This window comes from Heteronotia binoei, chromosome 1 (genome assembly GCF_032191835.1).
Source record: "Heteronotia binoei isolate CCM8104 ecotype False Entrance Well chromosome 1, APGP_CSIRO_Hbin_v1, whole genome shotgun sequence".
NCBI lineage: Eukaryota > Metazoa > Chordata > Lepidosauria > Squamata > Gekkonidae > Heteronotia > Heteronotia binoei.
Window position 1 is genome coordinate 207,959,575 of NC_083223.1, and position 18,488 is coordinate 207,978,062.

The window sequence follows — 18,488 nt, forward strand, 5'->3', positions numbered from 1 at the left end:
TGTGAAAAGCAAGGAGAGGAGGATGAGGAACTCCACCTATGCCATGCTTGCAATGCTGGATGTCATCTCCTCCATGACCATCCTGCATGGGGAAAAGGAGCTCAACATGAGCTCCAATGACTGGCTGTTCCTCTCCCAAATAGTGTGTCCTCAAGCCTTTCCAGGACACCACCAACATGCTGTGCACCTATATGGACAGCCTGGGGCAAGTCGTCCCCCTGATTTGAGGGCTGGCCTGGCCGCTGGCCTCTACACTGGAGCTGGCTGTTCTCCCATGGTTCATGACCTTGATAGAGATGTTGCAGGTAGGCATCACCTCCAGATTGCATCTTCTCTTCCATAGAGGGGAGTATAAGCTTTCCTGTATGTGACCCCCGGATTAAAGATAGCATTACTCTCCTGAATGCAGAAGTCTTGCAATGGAAACATTAGCTCTGCTAAGAAGTGCGGAGGCTACAGGCCAACAGTTGTGGTCAGAGGCAGTAGTGGGTGGAAGAGGCTGGGATGGCAGAGGAGGAAGAACGGCAGTCCAGCACCTCTGCCTCAAGGAGCCCAGACAGGGAGGAGCCTCACTACTGCATGTCAGTAGCAAACTGGGAGGTCAGCAGTGGGGATGCCAGGCATGCAATGGTAGAGGATTCAGCAGAAGTGATGGTCAGGTAGTACCTTGCCAAGTCCCCTGAGACTGCCAATGCCAATCCCCTGGAGTACTGGTCACATAAGGCTGTCATCTGGCCTGACCTGTCTTCCATGGCTACAAACCATGAGTCCACGTAAAACCCAAACGCCAGCAGAGAGCAGTTCACAATCAGGAGGGAATAAATGAATGTGCTGTTAGTCTGCTCTTAAATTCTCTGTGAACAGCCAACAGAGAAGGTATATATCTTTCTGATCCCATAGAGCAGAATGGGAACTGTTATTGGCAGCCAGCAGTGACTGCTAAGCTTTGGAGGGTTCCAATTGGTGTTTCCAAGGCTGGGGAATTCCAAATCCTCCTCCCTCCCATCGCTTTGGAGTATCGTGAACTAATTGAGCAGACAGTCTGTTTGAAAATGTATCCATTCACAAACTGCCAGGAACAGCATGACAGTTCATGCATTTCCATGAATATTGCTTTCTTATATTTCTTATAAATATGGAGCAGAGGTCCATCAGTGGCTATTAGCCACAGTGTATGTGTGTATATAACATTTTTTGCCACTGTGTGACACAGTGTTGGACTTGATGGGCCGTTGGCCTGATCCAACATGGCTTTTCTTATGTTCTTATGCTTTGTGAACCATGAACTGGCCAAAATTAATGATGAACTTTAGCTCTTGAGCTGGTTCATGCCCATCCCTACAGGTAAGTCTACATGGTTCTTGGGATGTCTGCATACGTAATAAACTTTATTTGAGGAAGCCCTCTGCTTGGTACTAATGCTAGGGATTGACTTTTTCAAATCTGCCTCTTGATAAGTCCTAATTGAAATGTTTAACGCTGGAATCTCCCTCTTTTAAGTATGTTAGTTGAATAACGGCAGCTTACAAATGTTTTCCCACTTTTTTCTGAAAGTTACCCTCTTTGGTGTCAAATTGATACTTTTCTAACATCGATCTATTGGCATGCTGCGTGTATGTTGCTTTTAGTTTTCCTGGTTGACAGGTCTTGGAATTGCCTCCCAGGCCAACCCCCCCCCCCAATAGCTGATCAGCCGGGAAAACCACCACCACTGTGGCAAGGGGCTGCCCTTGCCTCATTCCTGGAGGAGGGCTCGGCCTGGGAGGAGCTTCATGGCCCCTTCCCCGGCCTTAAAATGATGAAAAAGAGAAAGGAGGCAGCGAGGCTGCGCGGGGAGGGGGGAGGATAGATCCAAGTGGGCAGCTGTGTTGGTGTGAAGCAGTAGAACAAAGTAGGAATCAAGCTGCACCTTTAAGAGGCAGCAAGACTGCACGGGGGGGGGGAAGAGGAGGTTGCTGTGAAGGGGGGGCAAAGGAGGGAGGAGGAAACAGGGGGAGGAGGCACCACGGGGGGGGGGACGCCAAATTGGGTGTCCCCACCCTGCCGGCCCTGGGACCAAAAAGGTCGGGGACCGCTATTTTAAGGGAATTGTAACCGTCTATTTATTGCAATATTGTTTTGTTAGTTTGTGTGATATTTTAAGGTTCATGGTACTTTAGATTTTGTTATCCTTGAGATATGAATTGTGACTAATTGGATTGAAGTGCAGGACATAAATTTAATCAATATGTAGATGGAAAACATGTTGACATTTAGTTATTTGGAATATTTTAATCCCACTTCGAGAAGGCAAGAAGCCCCAAATTGGTGATGGTGCAGCCAGCACAGTGAACAGCCTCATGGGCTACAAGCCAAAGGCCACACCTACGCTTCAAGTTCGCTACAAGGGAGGGACAAATGCTCAGCCCGCATTTTATTCAGCTGCCTTTGATGTTCCCAAATTCTCCCTCACCTAGGTGTATCACATATGAAGGTGAATTAGCCTCTGAAAACTGGCCTGATACTGTTAAATCCCATCATATGATTGTCCAAGTGGACTGTTGGATAAAGTTGGCACTTGCCTTGATGCAAGACACTTTCTAAACATATATAAATAAAGCAGAGGTTGTGATTGTATGCAATAGGATACTGATTGCTGAAAAGCAAGTAGTATAGCATTCCAAGACATTTTCATATCTATAAACTTTGTCCAGTCCAACATATACAATCGTAGGTGCATAATGAATGTAAGTCCTAATTAAGTAAACTGGTCTACAATCAAATGCATTTATTAAGTATATCTTGTGAGGCAGAAATTCACTTTGTTGCTATACAAATTAAACCATCACTATTCACCTCTTTTAAAAATTGATGTATAGCTTTCTTAATAACGTACAGGAATTTGTTCAGAAATGTGAGTGACTATAGAAAGTATTATTTTAAAAAATGAAGATGATTTCTTGAGGCCTGGGATTTCCCCTAAGAATTAATAAACTATAGCTCTGTTGCCTAGCTCTGGTATAAAATATTCTGCATTTCCCCCTCCTTTGTTAAAATCCTTTTCTTTCCAATACAATTGCATTAAAAATTACTCTCTAAAGGTTCTATCAGTACAAACTGCTCAACAACAACTCTATAGTCAATACACTTCTAAATAAAAATGTTGTTAGTATTTTGTATCATATTCCTTTCTTCCTATACAGCTAAAATGATGGGACAAGAAACCATGCTGGCTAAGTAATCCTTTAGTGTGACCATATCTATTAATGCCATATCAACAAAACATAGCTGCTTGGAGTCCTATCTGTGGAGAAGACATGCAGTATGAACCTATTATATTTTAAAAGGAGGCCTGGTGTTAGTCTCAGTAGGTCAAAGTTAAAACAGCATGCATAAAAATGCTTATAAGGAAGATCAGATGTTTGCCCTTATAATGACTGTATGTGTTGTACACTGAACCTGATCTGTTCTTACTCAGACTTAAGTACCTTCTAAGCCTCTTGACACTCAATAAGGAGCAGGTTTACCTATAGAAATGGCCACCAAAGTTGTCCCCTGCAATTTATCATACTGGGGCAATTTGGGACCACAAATCCTGCCCTTTACAGGGCAGTTTACATAATCCTCTCACATTTTATCCTGACACCAACCTGAAATAGGTTAAGGCAGAGATTTATTGACTAGGTCAGGGTCACCCAGTAAACTTTCTGGCGGAATGCAGATTTGAGATCAGGTCTTCTCAGTCCCAGTGCAACACTTAACCTGCAACATAATTTTTTTCAATGTCCAGGTGGTCAAATTGCATTCAATTTATTTTTCATTGCAATTTAGCCACAATTAGCTTCAGCAGGATCAAGACCATGTGTTTACATAAGCAAACATCTGGTTGCTAACACCTGTAAACAGCTTATCATGTCACAAAAATAATGCTAAAATGTATTAAACAATTAAAATTGAAATTGCAGATTTCCATACCACAACCTGAACAACCAAATGGAAAAATATCTTTTTATACTAGCCAGGACTCTCACTCCCTTAACCAAGGACTAAAATGAAACCAGACTCCAGTGCTGAGACATTGAGGAAAATGTGAATTTCATATTCCACTCACCATCTTTTAAAATTTTAATTTCAGAGACAAAGATAAATCTTATTTTCAAAACTGAGCACTATCTCCCATGTAACAATGGTTAAGGAAGTGGTATTTGTGTTAAGCTTTCCCCTCATCAACCAAGCTCAAAGCACTCCACTATTACTTTGCTTGAGAAAAGTAGGGCATGAACTCACCCAGTAGTGTAAATAAGCGGGACTGCCTTTCAAGCAAGTATTGTTGTGACTGTAAAACCAGAAATGCACTCAACAGCAAAATTTAAGAGCTATCCTAAACAGAGAAACTTCAGAGGGACAGGTGTTGGCATTTAAGGTGCCACAGAATATACTTCTCTTTGCTGAAACAGGCTAACAAATTTCCTCTGCAGCATTAAGTTTTTGTGAGCTAAAGCCATCTCATTAGATGCATGAAGTTGCTACCTAATGAGATAGATATAAAAAGCATAGTGAGAGGAGGAAATATAAAGTGAGGCTGAAAACATTAAGCAATGCAAGTCTACAGCAGGTGCCTCAGCGCTACACACAGTACAAATGAATACAGAGTCACTTTAAAGGGATACAAGTATAGCGTGCAAGGGCTTGACCCGATTGGTTGTAACTAGGATGACTAGGCTTCGGCAAATTAACAGTATAAACACATACTTAAATTAATTTCTGTACCACAATAGCAATTCCCAAGATTTGTTCAGATCAAATTCTGATGGCCAGACTTACTGATCGCTTGCATGGCTTGATCATTTGGCCACACTTCACACAGCACACATTTTTCTTCCCTTCTATAGTCAGGTATATATACTTGATCATTTATATGAGCACTTCATGCATGAATTGTCTCTGGAAGCTTGTGTCACAAATCATTCATTAGACTTAAAGGTGCCATGAGATTATCTTTAAACTGTTTAGTGAAAACAGACTGAAGCCTGAAAATTCACTTAAAGGCAAAAGATAAAGGATCACAAAGCTATGTCAGTAGCCCATTTGCAACATACAGTATATAAACAACTGCTTGAATATTTCAAAGAGGGAAAAATTATTCAACTACCACAATTTTATGAGAAAAGCAAGAGGCTGCAAGGAGCTAAAGGAGAAGGGGAATTCCTGGTTGTAGAAGCACCCTGCTGTTCTCATTTGCTGCTTCCCCACTACCAATGGTGCCTCTAGTCCCTTGTCATCTCCCATCCACTTCTCCTCCCTAGGCTGACTGCCTCTGTCACTGGGGTGTGGGTAGCAGAAGTTCCCAATTCCTCCTCCTCCTCCCACACCTGCCTGCAACTTCACTACCTTGGTAATGGGAGTGGCAGCACTGGCTCCCAGAGTGCTCACTTCCTCATCCTCCCTACCATCTTCAGCACTGTGGTGACTCCTGTAGCACCCCCTCCGCCCCTCAATGGAGCAAGCCATGACTCCTTTCCCATCACACACTTGCAGCAGTGGTTGGGACATAAATTGTCTGTTCTTGCAAAGGTAATGTTCATTTGGTTTTTTTTTTTCATAACTCTCCCTTTTGGAAAGGTTTGGGATTTTTCTACAAACATGTCTGTCCCCCCAGATTTGTAGAAGTATCACACTTCTCTGTATATGGCCTCAATCCACAAACAAGTATCCACAGCTGAGACCATATTAAGGAATATATTGATACAGTTTAGATTGTTCAATCAATATGGAAGCAAAAAATGCACTGGGCTAAAAATAATTGTTACAGTCTAGTCCTGTGCCGTTATTCTAGTCTATTAGAAAGTGGGGAGGGAATCACAGCAATTTTTAGAAGCCTGATGTTACAGATAACAAGTTCTCATTTACAGTGTCAATTTTTGCATTGGTAAACAGTGTTGCTCCATATAGAGGCACTTCTTTCAGTGGCAACTGGCTCAGAATAATCTAGGGGATTAATTCACCCATTTCACCACAGAAAGAGTACAGTCATGGTAATACACATGTGTAAGTACAAGAATTATTTATGACATTTGTAGACTGCCCTCCCCCAAAGGGCTCAAGGTGGTGCACAGGTTAATATCAATCAACTTAATAACAATCAGTATTACATCCCCAGATCTTAATGGCTGTTTTCAAAGAATACAAACACTATGAGAAAAATAAAAACTACAACATTCACTTTAAAACCAATCAGTTTTTCTACATTTAACTGAGCAACCCTTTCCATTAGCCAATGTCTTACCTAATTTAATGTGATAAATGGGTAACAGAATTTAAAAGAACTGAAAATAATGGGGGGGAGGGGAAGAGCAGAAATAAAACTTTAAAGGCTGAGAACGCTGGTCTGTCTTTCTATGGGTGACACAATTGACTCTCAGTAGCATAAAGTACATCAAAATGTTGCAGCAAATGCAGAACACTGCTTAATCTTTTTGTGACTTTTGCTGGAAGTATGTGCATATCTTTCGCATGGGCACAGAAGTGATTGAAACCTGGTGGGGGGGAAACAAGTATAAAGTTAGGCATAGTTAAAAGTTCATTTATTTTATTTTATTTATTTCCCGCCTTCCCTGCTGAAATGTCTAGTTCAGAAAATGCTTTATAATTCTCATCCCCTCCTTCCTGATGACAAGCAAGACAACCTCTGAAGATCTCACCCCAAAACGTCATACCTCCTCATAGTTTGCATTTGTCTGTTTAAAGCGGCTCTTGATTAGTAAAATCAGCCTGGAAATGTCAAATGAAAAATTCCCATCTGGCACATGCTAGTACAGTTCCACCACTTAGCATTTGTGCAGTTAATAAGCCTGAACCGGACAGCTGATGGTAGAATTTAGTTTTGTAGTCATATAATTGCTGGTGTAGAAGTAAAGATGCAACTTTACTTCCTCAAGGCATAGGCAGTTCTGAGGTGCTCATCTACTGACTCAGACAAAGCACTAAATTAATATTCCACTGAAATAGCACTACATTAATATTCTGTTTTAACTGTTAAATGTGTAATTTTTAGTATTTATTGATTTTAATTGTCTGTTGTGATTTTACGCTGTGAGCCGCCCTGAGCCTGCTTCAGCAGGGAGGGCAGGATATAAATCAAATCAAATCAATAAATAAAACATGTCATCACAACACTTCTCTGGGTAGATGTGCTTTCCTGAAACAGATTCCCCTCCCTCTTTACATGCCTTCAGTACAAAGATCAGCTTATACACCAAACTGGACTATACTGAACACAGGAGTCTTGCTTGTGTTTTGGCCTCCAGAAATGGAAGAACAAGTTCCTTCCAACACTAGCCTTCTGCCACTGAAAAGAAAAACTGCACCCATATTCTCATTCATGTTCCACTACTAGGTTCATAGCTCTTTGTATCCTCAGTGCAACTTGGCCTGCTGTGCGAGAACAGGAAAGGAAGATCAGGTAATCAACAGGTAGAAAAGGATGCTATGTAGTTTCTCAGCAACAAGGGGATAAGGGGACAAACAACTCTAGGGAACAGTATGGAATGCAGCAGTCAGAAAGAGGCATTTGTAGAAATCATGCCCCTGCCCCCCACCTTCCTCAATTTCTTCTAAGCTATTTCTCTCTTTTAGCTGCAATCCTTCAGGGCACAATTCTGTTTGTTCCAAAAGTTACAGGACCACTAGAAGTAGTTTTTCAGGGGTTACAGAAGGACTGCAGTGGGAAAGGAAAACAGACAAAACTCTTACGCTCTTCTTTTTCTGAAGAAGTGAACAGTAACTCACAAAAGCTGATACCCTGCTGCAAATTTTGTTAGTCTTTAAGGTGCTACTGGACCCTTGCTCTTCTCTATTGCTCTCTTTGTGACTCCCTGGAATCCAATACTATGCATTTCAATCAAGTTTCAGTGGTGTCTTAACACTTCTGATTGGGAGCAGCTTGAATACACACTAGCATCTGTATTAAATAATGGCTTCCCCCACTTTCCTTTGCCAAACAAAAGGACACCTTTACTGTATAATGCAATATCCAGCAGAGGGACTTGGAGGATATTGACCCAAACATTCATCCCCTGCCAAAGATGTTGCAGCCATGCCTGATTTACTTACTGATGCTGGTGAACCAATTCCTGCCCCAGGTTCCTGTTGTCTTGTGCTAGAACTCTGTGATGACTGAACATTGTTGCCTGATGCATTCTGGTTTTCGGATCTGTTAGTTCGCAGCCTGACCCCCAAAGCAGACAGCCAGTTTTTGTCAGCCAAACCATTTTCTTTGTCAGCCATTCTACCACAAGAGACCTTGAGAGGAACTAGGAAATTAGTTAAGTCTGCTGGATGTTGAGAGGAAGGCTCCTTCCGGCTTTGAATAGTCTTTGCTAGTCCATTAAGAGTCAGACATTTTCCACCACAGGGTTTTGAATTCACTGTCGGAATGTAGTGTTCTAGCCTGGATTTTTTAGGCACTTCATCAAGGTCTGTCACACAACTACAACTTTTGGGGTACTTCCGTTTTGCATTAATGTCCTTGCTGGATTCCAGTCTCCTCTTGGCTCGTGTTTCAGGCTGCAAATATATGGATTTAGGAGTGAAAGGGACTGCAGGGAGAATTTGAGAAATCTCTGCCAGGGCTTTTCGTGGAGAAAGTGTCTTTTCTCCCCTCAAGACAGGAGATGAATTTGGAGTCTTGGTAACCCACTGCCTGATGGACATAATTGAGGAAGATGCTGATTTGGGTGAAGCACCAGAAGTGGCTTCCGTCTGCCTTGCTGGTGTATAGGCCAGAGTGGCTGATGGGGTGACAGAAGATGATGAGGGTGTGTTTGTGGGAAGAGGAAGATCTCCCATGTAAGCTGGAGCACAAGCTGCAGGCTGTGGTGAAGAAATATGGGGGCTGCTCATTGTAGTAACTTTAGCAGGAGTGCTCTGCTGGCTGCTTAGAGTTTCTGAAGAAGAAACAAAAGTACAAAGTGAGGCCAATATGCTGTAAGATTGAGTAAAGCAAGGTTTCAACAAAGACATGCAGCACCTGAACAACATGGAATGTGAGAAATTCACTGCCTGAATAACTAGTGATATTAAGAAGCTTAAAGACTTTGTATCAACTACCTCTGAAGTGTATCAAAGGGTATTCAGCAATCTTCCTGCTATGGAACTAAAGCCATTTTGTCCAACTAGGTTACCCTACCAGTACTGTTGCTGGAACGACAGGAAAAGTACTTTGATGACTTAGCAAATGTATATTTAAATTTATTTTATTTAAGTCATTTCTAGTCTGCCTTTCCCTGTTAACAAACTCATCAAAAACATTAAACATATGCTTTATTTTAAATTTGGGTTGTTATCAGGATAGATTCATCCCTTAAATTCATCCCATGGTTTTTCAATCATGATCCTTCATTGCCAGTTACCTTAAAATGTGTTTAACTTTCAAGAAAGAGAAAATACTGAAACAATCAGAAATTAAAACTACTGAGATGTAATTACTAGACGCCTCCTTATGCAGCCCTTGGTGCACAGCTGGTTCACAAAGTCTGTTATTTCTATTGCCCCACTTCTCTGTGTTGCTCTTGTTGGGATTACTGTGCTTTCTTATGACACTGACCATGCATAGTATTATAAGAACATCTAACATGTGGGACTGGGGTACCCACAATTTTGCAGAAGTGTACACATGGAAAATCCAAGGCTCAGCCCTCAGCATTTCTAATGAAGACCACCTCTATTAAAAGGCTGGCAAAAGCTGCCTGGGGTCTTGAAGAGTTCCTGCCGGTTGGTATAGTAGGCCTATGGTTTTCAAACTGTGAGTTCTGACTCAGTCCAAGATGTGAGGGCAATCTGGGTGTGGCATCTGTCACCCCATTGGTCACCAGAGTTGCCTTGGCTGACTCAGTCCCTTGCAGGTGAGTTGAGAGGCCATGGCAAGAGGCAAATCTTCTAAGCTTCTCTTCTCCCTGCAGCAGGAAAAGGAGGGTGGGTGGGTGGGTGAAGCTGTTCCATTCACTTCTCCTGCCCTCATTTGCCATAAAGCCCTGTTCATTTCCAGGGGCTCAGCCTCCTCCCAATCACCAGCAGTGCAAGATGCAATGGCCGTATTGCGCACCTATTGCCTGAGACCCCTAAACAACAAGTGTCTGGGTACAAGCTGAGCCCTAGCTTGCAATACTGGTCCTGAAAGGTGGCGGGTTTTAGAACTACTGGTATAGTCAGAATTGCATTGGACATAAAGGATGAATAGCACAACTTGGTAGCTAAGTGTAAAATAGATAATGGCCCTAGGATGGCTGGTTGGCTTGAGGAAGTTGCCCTACCCAACCATTTAAAGAACACTGTCCTGAATGTAAATTACAGTACATAAAGAAACTTGAATGCTCCATCCCAAGCATGTATACCTGAAAGCAAAATCCACAGAGCAAAACGGGTTTTACTTCTGAGTAAACTAGAAATTATGGGAAAGTGCTGACACAGTTTTTAGCTTCTGACATCATTTGACAAGGACTTGGACAATTAAGGCCAAGGAAGGGAGCATATTGTAGTAGCTGAAATTAATGTCTATGAAGTTGGTCATGGAGCTGGACTCTGGTGGATGCTGTACTGAGAACACAGACAATGGAGGTGGACTGAATGTAGCTTTCAGGAGATCAATAACATGAAGCTAATTACCTGCTGGCATCTCACAAAGGATGCCTGTAAGATCATGGCCTGGAAAACCTACCTTCTCCTATTTTCAACTTTGTAATATCCAGCTTAATGAAGGCCTCTGGCAAACCTGAATCCTTGCACAACATTGTGTTTCAATCTGGCTGGTCCATGGATTTTGCTCTTGTTTTTGGATTTCGCTTGGACCAACATGCATGTACAACTTATTATCATCAATAATAACAACATTTGTGAATTGCCCAATCCCTGCTTTTGCAGGGCTTTGGGCGATGTACATTACGAATAAAAACATATATAACACATTTTAGATCAGATGGCGAAGAAAGCAATCCCATTTCAGACTGCCGGCTACTTTGTGGGCAGGGGGAGGGTACAACAAATGTTGACAGTGGAGGAGGGTGCCAGCCAAGATAAAACAAACAGTATTGGGTGCTATTTTGATCTTGGAAAGGAGTATGTTAATGATGATGGATAGGTCCTAAAGAGGCTTGTTGTTCTGAACCCAGGACTACAATAACCCCTTCAAAATTTATAGAAATAGGAAGTAAAACTATCTTTCAGCGGGCTCCTTAAGAGGCAGTGACGTATGTATTTGTGTGTGTGAATGACACACATACTTTATGAAAGAACTGGCACGCTACCCTCCTATTGTTCTACATGTTTCCTGCAAGTTAATTCTGTGTTGACAAAGCAACTGATTGCTTTCCAGTGAAAGAACAGCAACAAAGAAGCCACTTGTGAAGGTGAAAACTCACCTAATGAGTCCCCAAAAACCCTAGTTTTCATCCAGTTTTAATGCAGCAACTTTCTGCTGTTGTAAAACTAACTTTAGCCTGCATTTATTTATTTATTTGACTTTTATACCACCCTCCATGTTAGCGGCTCAGGGCAGTTCACAACACAACTACAAAAGCATAAATCAAAAACAAATAATCTAAAATACAGGTCTAATTAAACTTAATCCCAGCCCCAGCTCCCCTCCCCACAACTTGTAATTAACGTTCTAAGGGGGCCATACCAGTAGAGGAGGGTCCTGCAGGTATGTTGGTCCCTGATCATTTAAGGCTTTGAAGGTTAAAACCTTGAACATGACCCAGTACTCGACTTGGAGCCAGTGCAGCTGACAAAGCACAGGTTGTATACTTGCAGTTATCTGTGTCCTTGTAAGTACAAGCTGTAACTTCCAGGTCAGCATTAAGGGCAGCCCAGTGTAGAGTGAGTTACAGTAATCAAGCCTAGAGCTGACCATTGCATGGATTACTATGGTTAGATCAGGGTGGGACAGGATGAGGCCAGCTGCCTGGTTTGGTGAAGTTGGAAGAACATTTGTGACCTGGACCTCCATTGACAAGGAGGCATCCAGAACTACACCCAAGCTCTTGACTGTGTGGCGTTAAGGGTGCATGGTCAAAGGCTAGGAGCTGGCACCCCACGCCCAAGTCTCCCCGACCCAGCCAGAGAACCTCTGTCTCAGTCTCAATTGTCTGGAAGCTTCAGATAGCAGACCTGAATGGAAACAACTTCAGCCTTACACACTTCCTGCTTTTCTGCATAAACCAAAGTTTCTTCACCCAATTTAGTACCCACCAAGATTCCCTTTTACTACGATGCTATTTTGCAACTAAAAATAAATATTTACACAACAGAAAGAATGATGTTCCAATGAACAACTTGTTACATCATTTCTAGTTGTGAAAAATATACTATAGGACAGAAACCAAACATTATTTGCGCATAAATATTTTACTCATTGGCACCTGAGAATTTGACTCAAGCATTTGTCAGTTCTAAGTATCATTTAAGCAGCCATTACATGCAGTCCATGATGTTGCCACCAAAACTGTTCTTTTCTTATCGCTGTTTTATAGGAAGAGTACATGCTGGGCTCCATCCCACTCTGAGAGATAGGGAGGGTACAACAACCTAAGAAGCAGCTTTTACTGTATGAACCAATGCTATGGGTACAAATTATTTCCAGCCCCACTAGGGAAAGGAAAGGTGGCAGTTAGGTCTGGACCACCAGACAACAATGGCAACAATGGTGAAACTGGAAATTCTGTTGATCTAACTTCTTTGTTTAAGGCATATGATTGTTTGGATATAGTGTCTTATAATTAGTATAAGTCCATTCAAACCAGGAAGCTGTATTTGGTTTACATTTCTTGTAATATTCTAGAATACTTTCCCGCCGCAAAAAGATGGAACATAGCTATGCTTGAAGAACTTAAAAGACATTTTCAGTTTACAGATGCTTGTTGGTTTTTCCAAGCACAGAAAGGACCGAACATTTCTAGACACAAGAAAGGAGTTGACTCACATCCTTACAGCAGCTTTTCTACACAAAGAGTAGAAAGGAGGAGGCACCTGTTCTGCAGGAAAGGGTGTGCTGGGGTTTAGTTAATGGAACAGGAACTATGCACTGCCAAGATGAAATAAAATGCCCTGCAGGATAGTTAATCGTCTGCTGGGCTAATGAAATTATGTGTGTTAAGAGCTACTGAAGTTTCACATGCTTTCTGATTCCACAGAGTTATGAGGTAGCAGCAACAGTTGTGTGAATATAAGGAATGAGTTTCCTTCCCCCTGGAAAAACAAAAGAGTAAGGATGCTGCATGGGACCAAAAGACCATCCCATCTATCACCCACTGCAGGTGGGAGAAGCCACATGCTCCCAGGAAGCTTTCAAGCAAAAACATGAAGGCAACAGATTTGCTCCAGCACCTGCCACTCAAAGAGAGGTATGCTGACCCCAAGCAATCTTGCCAACCAAATAGAGAAAATGGTGCTAAGCTAAAATGCTGGCTTTCATTTTCAGGCTTTTAATGTATGAATATTTCCAGAGTCAGCTATCTTGAATGTGATTCATATCCAGTTAAATAAACTAATTCAACAATCAAGAAAAACATTCAGACCAAATCTGGTAGTATCTCTATAGGGGTGAGGGGGAGGAAGTTATGATAAAGTGGCATGCAATGTAAGCAAGTACATATTATTGATTTACCAAACTGATACATATCAGGGTGATGGGAATGTGACTACATGCTATATGGCCAGCCAAGCTATAGACCACATTGTGAATGGATTTAAATGGCCAGCTTCACAGATAAATGGCCAGCTTCACATTTAAATGGCCAGCTTCACAATAAATTGTTTGTGCATAAATAAATTGCACAGTATAAAATCACCTCACAGCGACTCAGGGGAGGGGCCTAGTAGTTTGCAATTTTTTAACCTATTACAAGACACGGCTTGTCTGAGAATTGTGCTAAGCTGGGCAACACTGAGCTCTAGTCTGGCTATATGCCTTCAATGCATTTCAACATTGTATACCAATAGTATAACAGATTTGTTACAAGGTGCTGGTTATTACCTTTAAAGCCCTATATGACCTAGGACCTGCCTACCTTAGGGACCGTCTCTCCCCACATGTTCCCCAGAGAGTACTTAGATCGGAATCACAAAATCTACTAGTAATTCCCAGGCCGAAGGAGGCCCAATTGAAATCAACCAGAGACAGGGCCTTCTCAATTGTAGCCCCCTGCTGGTAGAACCAACTACCAGATGAAGTGAGGACCTTGCGGAACCTTGTGCAGTTCTGCAGGGCCTGCAAGACTGTCCTCTTCTGGCTGGCATTCAATTGACTCGCCACCAGTATTTAAGAGAAGTGGAAGAAGGGGAGGGACGGTGGCTCAGTGGTAGAGCATCTGCTTGGTAAGCAGAAGGTCCCAGGTTCAATCCCTGGCATCTCCAAAAAGGGGTCCAGGCAACTAGGCATGAAAATCCTCAGCTTGAGACCCTGGAGAGCCGCTGCCAGTCTGAGAAGACAATACTGACTTTGATGGACCAAGGGTCTGATTCAGTATAAGGCAGCTTCATATGTTCAAGGCGTCGCTACCAGAATAGCACCAATTCAATATTCTGTTTTAACTGTTTTAATCATTGCATATCTATTTTATTACTGAATGTGTAATTTTAATACTTATTAATTTAATTACCTCGGTGGGGTAGGGCGGGATATAAATCGAATAAAATAAATAAATAAATTGTTTGTGGGATTTTATGTTGTGAGCTGCCCTGAGCCTACTTCGGCAGGGAGGGCGGGATATAAATAAAATCAAATAAATAAATAAATATTCAATCTGACACATCAGTTAAGAAAGGATTTCCTTCAGTGGTAGCTCCGTCACACCCACTGCACATCACCCTGGCCACCTGTACCCCCCCAGGAGTGTTTTTAATTACTAGGCCCAATATATTTATACAGAAAATTCACCTACAGGCTAGATTTGTATCCTGTATTCTACCAGGCATTTGCCCATACATGCAAAGTCTGTTGCCAAAACCATTTTTGAACGGAGCATATGGATGTCTGTCCTGAGGGGGGGGGGGGGAATTCCCCAAGCTCCAGTCCCCAGTCAGGGGATAAGAAGTGTGCAGTCTTTTCTGATAAGCTTACCTATTTCATTCTGTTCTCCCACTTTCCTCCGACAGGCTGAGGACACCACATTGCTTTTGTTTGATAACTCATCTTCCTTTCCTCGTCTTAAGCGCCAAATCCTTATGGTGTTGTCATCGGAGCATGTGGCAATCTACAACAGCAAGAATCAGATGAGAATAACTGCACCTCCCAAAGTGGAGAGGAGAAAAGGTTGAGGAGACTGGAAGCATGGCCAGCCGCATAACGTTTTCAGTTATAATGAAGATTCCTAATGAGGAAGTCTGAGTTTAATCCTAGTACAAAACAATATTACATTATTAACAAATCCATCAGCCTCCTCCCCAACATTTTAAGTAGCTCCCAGTTGCTCACAGCATTTGGTGCCTCTTGGAGCATATTCGGTTCTCTCTGGATCAATATGTGTAGTCAATTTTCTCTGCATATTTAGGGTGTCCCCAAGTATGCAGAAACTCCTACATTTAGAATTAGCTGTAGTGATAACAGCAGACAGGAAGCTGCAAGTCAGATCTTTGCCTATGGTCATCTACTGAGGCAACAAAAGAGGTGAAATTTGGATCAGGGAGTTTCTAGCTTCTAATAACAGTCCATTACATTACTACAGCCCCAACTCACTATGAATGCACAAACTTTTGTGTACAGGTAAAGCAAGAAGAGGCAGGAGCTGACTTAATAGGCCAAGAACCTCTAAAGGGAGATTCAGCAAAGAAAAATATAAAGTCACCTGGAGACAGGCGCCTACAGCTATTGGAAATAGGAGCAGCTACCTATGTTTTGAAAGCAAGGAAAGCTGAGAAACTATATTTTGTCTTTCATTAATGCGTTTAAGTTTTCCAAAGACACAAAATACTCAAATTGTAAAAACAAACCTTGGAAAAGTCAGAAGGACACCAAGCAACTGAAGTGACTTCTTCCATGTGACCATGAAGCATTATGGGAGGAAGCTGAGGCTCCGACACCTTAAAAAAAAAAAGCAAAATTGTAAAATGTCCCTACTGAAAACAGTGGAAAAGGACAAGCCTTCTCAAAGTCTTCAAAGGAGTTTCTTCACTGTAAAAGTAACAAATGTTATGAACCAAAACTCACTTTGCCAGATGCACAAAAGATTATGCTTAGTAGCAGAGCTATTTATATCCAAAACTACAAATGGCAGAAAGGGGGAGGTACTGCAAACAGAGGCCTTGCCCTTCAGTGTTGCTGACAAAGTGGGCTTTGGTTCATAAAAGCTGATGCCACAATATATTAGTCTTTGAGGTGCACAAATCTGTCATTCACACTATAGACGCTGTTCCCCGCAGTGCTACCTGCACTTAAAGGAAACAGAGAACAAACTTCATGCTGAGGTAGTGCCTACATTCATACAAAATTTGACAGATATTCAGTAAGTGATAGGTAGGCCTGTAGGCATAGCATTGAGAAGGACTGGAAACATATCTAGGCAAAGTTCTGCACCACAAATATTGAACCCCAAATACTGAATTATGAGAACAGTACAGAGAAGGCAAATGTGCATAATGGCTCATTTTGTGATTTACTCTGCTTCTGGTCATGGGAAAAGGCAGTGCACAGACGCCCCCCACCATCTACTAGACATAATCATCAGCTAGTCCTCCGGTTTCTAGAGCTGCCAACAACTTGGAGAATAAAGTTTTGCACCTTTAACAGAGGCGTAATGCGTAGAAATAAGCAGTTTAAGCTTTTTACTATTTTAGAGGTATAAATAACATCACCTGGTAAATCACATCCTATTAAGCCTCTGTTAAAGGGATAAGACATTTTTTCTCCAGGCCAGATGTCAACAGGCATGCATGCTTTGGATAGCAGCTAAGATTATTTTAATGAATACCCAATAAAACTGAAAACCAAATTGAAGGCGACATTGGATTTATATCCTGCCCTATACTCTGAATCTCAGAGTGGTCACAATCTCCTTTACCTCCCCACCTCAACAGATACCCTGTGAGGCAGGTGGGGCTGAGAGAGCTCTTACAGCAGCTGCCATTTCAAGGACAACTCCTACGAAAGCTATGACTGACCCAAGGCCATTCCAGGAGGTGTAAGTGGAAAAGTGGGGAATCAAACCCAGTTCTCCCAGATAAGAGTCTGCACACTTAACCACTACACCAAACTGGCTCTCACCAAACTGAACTCTGCTTTCCTGCCCTTCTAAGAAATCACAGTATATCTATAGCTTGGGCCAATGTAGAACGAACATAGATTTTCACAGGCTTACGGCTACCAGCCAATAACATTTCAACTTCTTAACCTCTTACTCTCCTAAGCATATGAACAATGGTTTATTCAAGGTATGAGTTTTGTGTGCAGGCACACACAAGCTCATATCTTGCATAAACCTTTGTTGGTCTTAAAGGTGCCACTGGACTCAAAATGTGTTCTACTATTTCAGACTAACACAGCTGCCCACCTGAATATATCCACATGGACAATGAATCATGGAAAGATTTGTTCTTAATTTTGTACCGAAGAATCTGCAAAATGTGTTTTTGCAACTTGAAATAAGTTATGCAATCTTCCAGATACTTACGGTAGGTTGTCTGCAGTGGCAATGAAGAAGTGGGGGGAGTAGCACTGATTTTTCAGCCACACATTTACCCTGCTCTGATCTGAAACCTCAAACAAGCTTACAGATAGTTCACAGGCAGTCTCCCACTCATTTAGCTCATACAGCAAGATGTTTAGCTTCAATGGTATGTGTTCATACCATGGTATGTTATGTGTTTTAGGCATTATCTTCAGTTCCTACTAACTAGCTGTACAAACCAAGAAGCTTCAAGTAATTCCCCAGTGGCAAATGCCATTCCACCTACTATGCATCACCGAAAAAGGAGCAACCTAAGCTAACATCAAGAAGCTGCCAGCCTCAAGACACTTGCTTCAGCTTTGCAGTAGGATCTGCTTCTTGAAGCTATGTGTCACTGTTAGCAATGTGATATTTGATGGGGATTTGCACTGATGACTAAGTGAATAGATTCTTCACCATGTGCCTAAGTGAGGCTTTACAAGGAGGTATGAAAGACATGAAGAAAGGATGCTCCATTTTCTCTTTAGAAGCTGCTGTTTGGGTCTGGCAGTTTAAAAGCTGTATAAGTTTCTAAGCAGAATATTGGAAAATTGGTTGAAATTGGATTGAGTCAAGAACTTTCAAGTAAGGTCAGCTTCTTGCCTGTGTATTTAGCATATGCCCTGTCCAAAAACCCAGCCTCTTGGCCAAGGCAGGCAATACCATGGAAATGAGCACCCCTAAAGGAAAAAAGATCTAGACCGGGAGAATATGTTTGATTATACTTAGCAGATTCCCCCCTTCCACTTGCATGCATTAATGAGAACAGGCAAAAGGGACATATTTTGCAAAGGATCTAGATCCAGCATTCAA

General features: G+C 42.0%; 1 protein-coding gene across 1 annotated transcript in view; it reads right to left on the bottom strand.

The window, feature by feature from the left end:
• Positions 1-3,773: 3,773 nt before the first annotated feature.
• Positions 3,774-18,488, bottom strand: part of DTL (denticleless E3 ubiquitin protein ligase homolog) — a 48,975-nt gene continuing 34,260 nt past the window's right edge. Inside the window, exons 12-15 of the mRNA XM_060247111.1 lie at positions 15,964-16,053; positions 15,095-15,227; positions 8,092-8,924; positions 3,774-6,515 (exon numbers count right to left, since the gene is read on the bottom strand). Coding sequence (XP_060103094.1) covers positions 6,447-6,515; positions 8,092-8,924; positions 15,095-15,227; positions 15,964-16,053 — 1,125 coding nt within the window. The 3' untranslated portion in view covers positions 3,774-6,446. The remainder of the gene's footprint in view (positions 6,516-8,091; positions 8,925-15,094; positions 15,228-15,963; positions 16,054-18,488) is intronic.